Source organism: Lampris incognitus, chromosome 10 (genome assembly GCF_029633865.1).
Source record: "Lampris incognitus isolate fLamInc1 chromosome 10, fLamInc1.hap2, whole genome shotgun sequence".
Classification (NCBI taxonomy): Eukaryota; Metazoa; Chordata; class Actinopteri; order Lampriformes; family Lampridae; genus Lampris; species Lampris incognitus.
The window spans coordinates 55,910,614-55,921,276 of NC_079220.1; the positions used below are offsets into that span (position 1 = coordinate 55,910,614).

The 10,663-nt window shown below is 49.2% G+C and overlaps 1 protein-coding gene across 1 annotated transcript in view; it reads right to left on the reverse strand.

Annotated features, from left to right (window-relative positions):
• Window positions 1-562: 562 nt before the first annotated feature.
• Window positions 563-10,663, reverse strand: part of LOC130119600 (Na(+)/H(+) exchange regulatory cofactor NHE-RF2) — a 59,689-nt gene continuing 49,588 nt past the window's right edge. Inside the window, exons 4-6 of the mRNA XM_056288149.1 lie at window positions 3,619-3,772; window positions 2,350-2,468; window positions 563-1,264 (exon numbers count right to left, since the gene is read on the reverse strand). Of these exons, the coding sequence (XP_056144124.1) occupies window positions 1,097-1,264; window positions 2,350-2,468; window positions 3,619-3,772 (441 nt within the window). The 3' untranslated portion in view covers window positions 563-1,096. The remainder of the gene's footprint in view (window positions 1,265-2,349; window positions 2,469-3,618; window positions 3,773-10,663) is intronic.

Consider the following 10,663-nt stretch of genomic DNA (forward strand, 5'->3'; position numbering starts at 1 on the left):
TTTGCTCCAGTTTGGTTCCAGTTTGCATGAGTCTTTGTTGAAATATTCCCTGTTAGTGGTGGTTTCCTGTGTTCATGTAAGCGTTGCGTGTCGGCGCTCTATAACTTAAGTATAAAGAAGGGTTAACTGGGGATAAATACGTTAGGAGTTGCATACAGAGCGTCATTCTGTTGGAGTAAAGCGGGGTTGATCTGAGCTACGGCAGCTGGGGGCTCGGTAGGAGCTGAAGTTTATACATTCATACACGTGGCCTCCTGTGGCGCCAGAGGCCAGAGAGAAACATCGCGGACCGAAAGTAGGAAATGACCGCTGACCAATATCAAATGATCGAACGGTAAATAAAAATGAAAATACTCTTGTTTGTTCAGGCAGTAAGGGACGCGAATGTCTGTACAAAAGCAGAGGCCGCCCGCCCCCTCCCGCCCCGTGTGACTGGCAGGGCCAAAATAGCATCCGAAGAGTCCACAATCATCAAAGTCACAGTGCTCGTAAAATTCTCAAAATGCAGTCCATGTTTCAGGGTTACCACTTCTTTGAGCTTTGTTTATACAGTTTCTTCCCCCCCCCCCCCGAATGTAAAAATAACTGTAATCCCAATATGTGTTCGCAGGAGAGGCGTCTCTGGGAGCCTGGGGTGATTTAGGGAGGAACAAAGCGAGCAGTTTAGGAACAATGAGAAGAACTTTTGGGGCAATTAGTAAAAACAACACTCTCAACCCTTCAAAAAATCCGTTTAGCTTTTTGAGGCGCTTTTCCTCCTGTTGTAAAAGTGCACGAAGAAGAGTAGGAAGGGGAAGTCAACAGAGCTTTTGTGGGACACTCACAAATCTTTGGATGTTGTATTCTGATGAAGGAATTGGAGACGAGTATTTTTCAAAGGCTCCTACAAGGGACATAAGAATTATTATAACCCTTTGTAAAGCGTCCTCCTCCCGTCTCCTGCTTAATGTCTGATGCTTGTTTTTCCAGGGGAATTTGGTTCTGTGAGGGTTAAAAAAAAGAACGTGTCCCACACCAAAACCGTATCCACCCAAGATCTAAAGTCACCTCTTTTCGTCTGTGGCTCTTCGAAGGATCTGTAAAAAGGGGGAGCATCTCAGAAATTGCTGAAGAGCTGGTATTTCATCGTCCAGTCCATCTGGGGTGCCCGCTTCTTGGCTCTCTTGGCATGGGCCTTCTCCTTGGCCTCGGCTGCTGTGGGGCTCAGGCGCAGGCCGATCTCAGCGAATGGGTCCAGCAGACGGCTACCCTCATCGTCCGCCAGCTTTAAAGACAGACAGACACAGGGACATCAAAGAGGGACACTTTATTGATCCCCGTGGGGCAATTCTTCCTCTGCATTTACCCCATTCTAGCTGTGTAGCTAGGAGCAGTGGGACCAGCTCCAGTTCGTCTACCAGGCCTCGGTCAGGGGCAGACACAATTGGTTGTGTCTGCAGATGGGAAGCCGGATGTGGGCGTGTGTCCTGGTCAGGTGGGGCAAATGCTACGTCCCCCGGAGAAACTCCTCACTATCAGGTGAAAAGAAGCGGCTGGCGACTCCGCATGTATTGGAGGAGACATGTGGTAGTCTGCAGAGGGGCTGGATCAACGATCGGGATGGCTCGGAAGAGTCGGGTAATTGGCTAGGTACAATTGGGGGGGGGGGTGGACTCGTTTTTTTTTTTTGTGGCTTTTCTCCCTAATTGTACCCGCCTATTTACCCCACTCTTCCGAGCTGTCCCGGTCGCTGCTCCACCCCCTCTGCTGATCCGGGGAGGGCTGCAGACTACCACATGTCTCCTCTGATACATGTGGAATCGCCAGCCGCTTCTTTTCACCTGACAGTGAGGAGTTTCACCGGGGGGACGTAGTGCGTGGGAGGATCACGCTATTCCTCTCAGCCCCCCCCCCCCCCGAACAGGCCCCCGGACCAGAACACATACCCACATCCAGCTTCCCACTCGCAGAGGTAACACAGGGATTCAAACCGACGATCCCCGTGTTGGTAGACAACAGAATAGACTGCTACGCTACCTTGACACCCTTGAGAAACATTAATTTTGACCAAAGAAAACTTGTCTATTACCCACCTGCACACATACATTTTTCCCCCCACATGGGCCTTCCCAGCGTGTACAGCGAAAACCTTCTCATCCACTTTCTTATCCCCCATCTATACATCCACACGTATACCAGTTCCCTTATCCCCCATCTACACATCCACACATATACCAGTTCTCTTATCCCCCATCTATACATCAACACGTATACCAGTTCTCTTATCCCCCATCTATACATCCACACGTATACCAGTTCTCTTATCCCCCATCTATACATCGACACGTGTACCAGTTCTCCCATTGCTACCTGTGTGCTGTTGCCCTGACTGCTGAGGTCAGAGTTCGTGGACCTGATGGACTGCGTGGTGGAGCTGCCATTGACCTGTGGGCTTGGGGAGCCGTTGGACATGGATGGACCATCATAGTCTGTAGGACAGTAGTCAGGGACATGCAATGTGTGAGGTAAGAAAAACAGTGATAGATGGAAACAACATCTTACCATAGTAATCCTCAGTGTAACATCTTACCGGAGGAATCCTCAGTATAACATCTTACCGGAGGAATCCTCAGTATAACATCTTACCGGAGGAATCCTCAGTATAACATCTTACTGTGGGAATCCTCAGTATAACATCTTACCGGAGGAATCCTCAGTATAACATCTTACCGGAGGAATCCTCAGTATAACATCTTACCGGAGGAATCCTCAGTATAACATCTTACCGGAGGAATCCTCAGTATAACATCTTACCGGAGGAATCCTCAGTATAACATCTTACCGGAGGAATCCTCAGTATAACATCTTACTGTGGGAATCCTCGGTATAACATCTTACCGGAGGAATCCTCGGTATAACATCTTACCGGAGGAATCCTCGGTATAACATCTTACCGGAGGAATCCTCAGTATAACATCTTACTGTGGGAATCCTCAGTATAACATCTTACCGGAGGAATCCTCAGTATAACATCTTACTGTGGGAATCCTCAGTATAACATCTTACTGTGGGAATCCTCGGTATAACATCTTACCGGAGGAATCCTCAGTATAACATCTTACCGGAGGAATCCTCAGTATAACATCTTACCGGAGGAATCCTCAGTATAACATCTTATCGGAGGAATCCTCAGTATAACATCTTACCGGAGGAATCCTCAGTATAACCTCTTACTGTGGGAATCCTCAGTATAACATCTTACCGGAGGAATCCTCGGTATAACATCTTACTGGAGGAATCCTCAGTTAATGTTCTGGAGTCAACACGGACATTCTGTTGGCTTCATAGCAAACGCACTGCGTTCTTCTACCACTGACATAATGTTCCTTCTAAACATAAACTAAACAGTAAGAGATAAATTAATCACAGCTTAGTGTGATACAACAAATTAATAGTGTGTAGACTTTGTTGACAAGTCTCTGCCCTCAGTCTACAACAGGAAGTCCAGGTGAAGCAATAGGATCACACCAGACAAACATTAGTCTTATGAGCACTTCTGTAAAAAACGTGACACAAACGCAACACAATCTTCGCACAAGTTGCTTGTGTTGCAGTGCATTTTGGGTAGTGTAGTCTTACCTTTGACGTGGCAGACTGTGGGGACTACTCCCATTCTCTTAAAGTGTTCGTCTGTGTCCGGGTCCACCACCAGTAGCCTGGTCTCATCTCCGCCGTTCTTGATGAAGGCCACCACCTCCGCGTGGCGCATTCCCTCGATGTTCACCCCATTCACCTTATGTAAAGAGAAGGTAGAGGGACGGATGAAATGAAAATGTACTCAGTTACAGTACTACGCAATAACCTTTTTGACTTTGTTATGTGTGTTGACAGTTCATGTTTGTTGTTTCCCTGACATTTCACCGATCAGCCAAAACATTAAAACCACGTCAGGCGGCTGCCATCAGGGAGTACCGTTGCCGTGCAAGGGTGTACTTGGTCTGCAACGATGTTTAGGTAGGTGGTACGTGTCAAAGTAACATCCACATGAATGCCAGGACCCAAGGTTCCCCAGCAGAACATTGCCCAGAGCATCACACTGGCTTGCCTTGGTGCCATGGTGCATCCTGGTGCCATCTTTTCCCCGAGTAAATGACACACACGCACCCGGCCGTCCACATGATGTAAAGGAAAGCGTGATTCATCAGACCAGGCCACCTTTACCTATAGCTCCAGTTCTGATGCTCACGTGCCCATTGTAGGTGCTTTCGGCAGTGGACAGGGGTCATCATGGGCACGCTGACCGATCTGTGGCCACACAGCCTCATACACAGCAAGCTGTGATGCACTGTGTGTTGTGACACCTGTCTATCATAGCCAGCATCAACTTTTTCAGCAACATGAGCTACAGCAGCTCTTCTGTGGGATCAGACCAGATGGGCTCGCCTTCGCTCCCCATACACATCAATGAGCCTTAGGCGCCCAGGACCCTGTCACTGGTTCACCGGTTGTCCTTCCTTGGTAGGTACTGACCACTGCATACCGGGAACCCCCACAAGACCTGCTGTTTTGGAGATGCTCTGACCCAGTCGTCTAGCCATCACCATTTGGCCATTGTCAAAGTCTCTCAGATCCTTGCGCTTGCCCATTCTCCTGCTTCCAACACATCAACTTCAAGAACTGATTGTTCACTTCCTGCCCGATACATCCCACCCCTTGACAGGTGCCATTGTAATGAGATGTTATTCACTTACCTGTCAGTGGTTTTAATGTTTTGGCTGATCAGTGTATTTTTCACTGTATAAAATCTCATTTGGATTGGCTGGACAGGATAGTGTGCCACCTCATCCAGCCAGGTGGTGGAGCTGTGCAACAGCACAATAAGTCATAAAACCACAAGGGGTGGAAGTTACACCTCTATTCAAAATGTCCAACAGACTTAGTGTGCACCACACGCACAATAAATGCAATAACTTGTTTATGATTTTTAAACCAATTAAAGGAAGGCTGAAGTGCCGTGCTTTATATGACGGATTTAAAAAAGCTCATTTTCTATAGGTCTATGTAGCAAAACAAAAGGGGCAGGAAAACAATGTGGTGGCTTTTGTGACTCAGGAAACTGGGAAAATTGTGGATGTCTGTGTGTATATCTGCATGACTGTCTGACTGACTCTTTATCTGCTAAAATTGCCCCTGCCTTTACACCTCGCCAGCAAAACACATCAGCCGATTGTTCCTTGCTCTTATCTAGATGTTGTGTGGGCTTTAGTGGCCCGTGTTTCAACTGCTTTGTCCAGACCTTGGCCTCTTTAAGGCAGCTAAGCTTTGCATGACGGCAAGTTAACGTTGGTACACCATGAATTATTGATTGTTTGCCCTGGCTCTGGCTATAGTGTGGGTTTCAGGTGTCAGTGTTGTGAGGGGGAATTTGTACAAAATTGACACAGCTTATGACAAGAGGTAAGGGGGGAGGTAGAGAGGGCATACTGCAAACCCCCAAAACCTACAGTAAGAGAAACAGGGATGACATAAATGAAGAATGCGGTGTGATGTGTGTGAGACAGAGCAATGTGGAAGGGGTGAGGGGAAAGAGGGAATACTGTAAATGAGGTGGAAGCAGCAGATGGAGAAGGAGAGCAGCAGTTGACTGTCCTTGTCCATTCATCTTTCCCTCCACTTGACAAAGGAATCAGGGGATCAAGGAGACTCATCCAGTTATACAGATAGACCGAAACAATCAGCATAGTTAGCCTGTAGACAGAAAGGTGCACAGATTGAAAGAAACACTGACAAAGAAGTGGACAGTGGGGCATCCTTACAGACACAATTAACCGTGTCTGCGGGTGGGAAGCCGAATGTGGGTATGTGTCCTGGTTGTGGGAATGGGGGGGGGTAGTGTGATCCTCCCATGTGCTATGTCCCCCTGGTGAAACTCCTCACTGTCAGGGGAAAAGAAGCGGCTGGCGACTCCACATGTATGGGAGGAGGCATGTGGTAGTCTGCAGCCCTCTCCAGGTCAGTAGAGGGGGTGGAGCAGCGACCGGGATGGCTCAGAGAGTGGGGTGATTGGCCATGTACAACTGGGGAGAAAAAGAGGGAACCCCCCCCCACCAAAAAAAAGCGATAGTAAATCTTCCTAACGTGCAGATGGACAGTTGACAGAGAGAGTGTGCATGTTAAGAGAGCGAGACAGACAGCTAGACCAAGACTATCTTAGTTTGACGAGTGGAAAGACATGCAGCCAGCCAGCCAGTCAATCATATGGTCAGACAACAAGGTACAGAGACGGTCTTCCCGTCCTCGGTTAGGTGTCAGTGTAGACGGAACGAGCATCTTTTGTATCAGACCCAACACGAGGTGTTGAGTCATGTTTCAGAGCCCCTCCTTAACCTTCTGTACTGACACAAAACAGCGTGCAACACTGCACTCTGCCCACCGGGGCTAATCTTACCGTCGCACCGTAAGACGGCGTGGGTACGGCATTACACAGAAGCCTGTTTCTCACGGGAGTACTCCATCACCTGTGTTTGCACAAAGCGACCTTCGCCACACAACCCACTGAAGCAAACACGCCTTTTCAAATGCACCTTCACGTCTACGTGCGAGTTTGTGTGTTGTGACACAGGGCTGAATTTGGGGCCCTTGCGTCATTCCTTCAGGGCCACCATCTGTAGAAATAATCTGGGTTTCCTCTGTCACGCAGATGACATTAAACCTTTTATCACAGTTGCACCAGAAGTAACCCCCAAGATGCCGCTAATAACCGCACTTTAGATATCAACCCGCTGCAGAGGGCAAACGGCCGATGGGAAACCAAATCCCAGGCTGCACAAAAAAACCTAGCAAACATCTTACCCCTTCGCAGATACTGGGTCCTTTCCCATCCAAGCAGAACTCACGCATGACATAATCGCAAAACAGACCGCCGAACTGCTGTGCAGCCAGGCCTTCCCGAGAACAAACGCAACTCAGGTAGAATTTCGCCGGTGAACTGACGTTACTCCTGTATTTAAGGTCAGCGGTCTTGCTGAAAACGGGGAAAGTTTTTCCTTTGCGTTTTAAAAAAAAAAGCTCCGCGTTCAGACAGCGTTTTGAATACGATCCGCAGAAAACGCTGTAGTTTTCAGGCCCCCAAAACACAACGATACTCTACCGTTTAAACGGCCCCTGAGTCTTTGGTTGGCTTCCGGTCCATTTAAGAAGAGATTCCCAGAGTTGTTTGTCGTCAGACTTGCCCCTGAACACATCAGTGACGGGTCGGCAGGCTCGGGTCTGCAGACTCGTCCTCTCTAGCTGTTCGTAAAACAGCTCCAGGTTTGCCCGGGTCACGCTGCAGGAGCAGCACATCAGCGAGGCTCTCGACCCAACGTGTCTCTCTATGTGCAAACTGGTTCCATTTTAAGCTGCGTATTCAAAAGCGGGAAGTCCAGAAAAACAACATTACATGACATTCCAGTCATTTAGCCGACGCTTTCGTCCAAAGCGACTTACAATAAGAGCATCGTTTAACGTAGGAGATCAGGACTCCACACAGCCAAATGAACAAGTGGCGGCTGTCGATGAGGGGAAAAGACTTGTGCCGGTCCAGACCTGAGATGGATAGAAGTGAATGTAAACCCAAGTTAAAGTACACGTTAAGTCTTGGATTTACTTGCGTAGTGACAATTTTTGATTGGTTTTGATGTTTCTGCTCATTTTATGGACCCCCCCCCCCCTCCCGCCGCCCATCCGGGGAGGGCTGCAGACTACCACATGCCTCCTCCATACATGAGAGTACAGTATTTGCCATTAAAGTACAAAAAAGTGAGATCTAGTGGCTGTCTTTGATGTGGTGTGTGTGCAGGAGACACACACACACACACACACACACACACACACACACACACACACACACAGAGGCAACAACAAAGTGACCTTTGCAACCCCTGGAAGCGAGAAAGCACTACTGCAGCTGCACATCAGTTCACAGTCGTGTATCTGAGTGTGTGACGCCGGTCGAAGCATAGCATACGCTTTTATGTTCCTCGTCCTTTTTCCAAAAATATTGGAAAAAGCTTGTCATATTATATATATATATATATATATATATATATATATATATATATATATATATATGTGTGTGTGTGTGTGGGAAAAAGCGTGCATTCATAGTAGTACAAGCCTGTTTCGTGCGTCGCACACTCATCAGCTGCCAAGTTGGCTATATAGCTGATGAGTGTGTGACGCACGAAACAGGCTTGTACTGCTATTTTTGTTCCTACATCTATCTTAATATTCCACTCCTCATTAGTTGAGCACTTTCATCAACACCATCGACTCTTTCCGAAAACCCCCCCACTATATATATATATATATAGTATATATAGTTGTATTGGAGAGGTATGAGAAGCAGAGACAGAACAGAGAGGCTGACTGGTGCCACAGTTTCTGACCCACTAGGACTGAAACCTGTTGGGTCATCATGGCCTGTACACTGTGCCCTGTAGGGGTACTGCAAGCTAAGCAGCTCCAGTGCAAGTGGGCATGATGAGAGGAAAAGACAGAGTAAGAGTGAGTAGAATATATAAATATATATATATTATCCCAGCCGCTTATCCCAACCCGGCACTCATTGGGCGGCAGGCGGGGAGACACCCTGGACAGGCCGCCAGACCATCACAGGGCCCAAACATTCACACCTAGGGACAATTTAGTACGGCTCATTCACCTGACCTACATACATACATACACACACACACACATATATACATATATATATATATATATATATATATGAGAGAGAGAGATTGGCAGTGGTTGCTCACCTGTCCAACAAGCTGCTGACAGATGACTGCAATCATTAACACAAATGCACACACACCCGTGTATACCACCTTGAATCTTGGGGAACCAATCCAGCGGGACTCAGACACGACATTAAGAGCCCATTCGCACACAGACGGACTCATTGTACAAGGTACAAACTGCGTTGGCAGAGGATCCCTTACACTAGGGCCTGTCAAAACAAACTAATAGAGAGAGATGGAGCTGGCGAGCTCGTAGGGGAGAGCAGCCAAGGATTTGGCTGAACATTCAGCCCCTTTACCTTGCAGCTTGTTTCTGGCACAAAGACCCTTTCAGGAAGTACTCGGGGGGGGGGGGGGGGGGAAAGATAGAAAAACAAAAAAACAAAACTCAGCACAAAACATCAAATCTTTTTTTCCGAGAAGTGCATCTCTCTCTCTCAAAGTGCACTGCAGGATTTACCCACGTGTGAAGCGCTTTACACACATGCATCAATGCAGACTCTCCCACAGTCCCAACAGGACGAGGGGGGACATCTTCGTACCGGCAGGACTGTTCGCAGGACCGGTCAGTTTTAAATAACAGACGCACACACACACAACAAAAGTTAAGTGACTGTAAGTTGTGAAGTACTGCAGACAGGCAGCACGGTCGCTGCTCCACCGCCGCCTCCATCCATGTGGAGTCACCAGCCGCTCCCTCTCACCCGGCAGTGAGGGGTTTCACCGGGGGGACGTAGCGCGTGGGAGGATCATGCTGTTCCCCCTCCCCCTGAACAACCAGAGGAGGCGCTAGTGCAGTGACCGGGACGCATACCCACATCCGGCTTCCCACCCGCAGACACGGCCAACTGTGTCTGTAGGGACGCCCGACCAAGCCGGAAGCAACACGGGATTCAAACCGGCGACCCCCGTGTTGGTAGGCAACGGAATAGACCACTACGCTACTGGGACACCCCCCATGTTTGACCTTTTTGTTTTTTAATCAGACCCCATTTGAGTCTTGTGTGGTCTGGTCTACCTCCGCCTGCCTGGTTAGGGCGTTGATGCACGGCCCGGGGGGTCAGAGGTCATGGGAATGGCTCCGTGGGTCTAACAGGCGAAGCGCTATGTGGCGATACAGACGGGAAACGGCTTGTGGTGACGCTGGCGTCATCCGTCTGCCTGCATGTGTGTGTGTGTGTGTGTAGGTGGGTTTGTATGCATATGTCAGACTCCGAAAGAGTCATGAGCTGCTCCGTCGGTTCCTCCCGCCGTCGTTTACAACAACACTTGTGTTGCGTTGAGTCCAGCCTCTAATGCTCGCCGAGGTCCCTTTTCCTCTGCACCGCCCTGCTCATTTGGCTTCTCTGACATGAGGTGTGCACACAAACACACAATGCCCAAGTACAAACACTGCACCTCTAACATGCCCCAGTCCCCAACTACCCCCCCCCATCCAACACTGCACCTCTAACATGCCCCAGTCCCCAACTACCCCCCCCCATCCAACACTGCACCTCTAACATGCCCCAGTCCCCAACTACCCCCCCCCATCCAACACTGCACCTCTAACATGCCCCAGTCCCCAACTACCCCCCCCATCCAACACTGCACCTCTAACATGCCCCAGACCCCAACTACCCCCCCCCCCATCCAACACTGCACCTCTAACATGCCCCAGTCCCCAACTACCCCCCCCCCACCCAACACTGCACCTCTAACATGCCCCAGTCCCCAACTACCCCCCCCATCCAACACTGCATCTCTAACATGCCCCAGTCCCCAACTACCCCCCCCATCCAACACTGCACCTCTAACATGCCCAGTCCCCAACTACCCCCCCCCATCCAACACTGCACCTCTAACAAGCCCAGTCCCCAACTGCCCCCCCATCCAACACTGCACCTCTAACATGCCCCAGT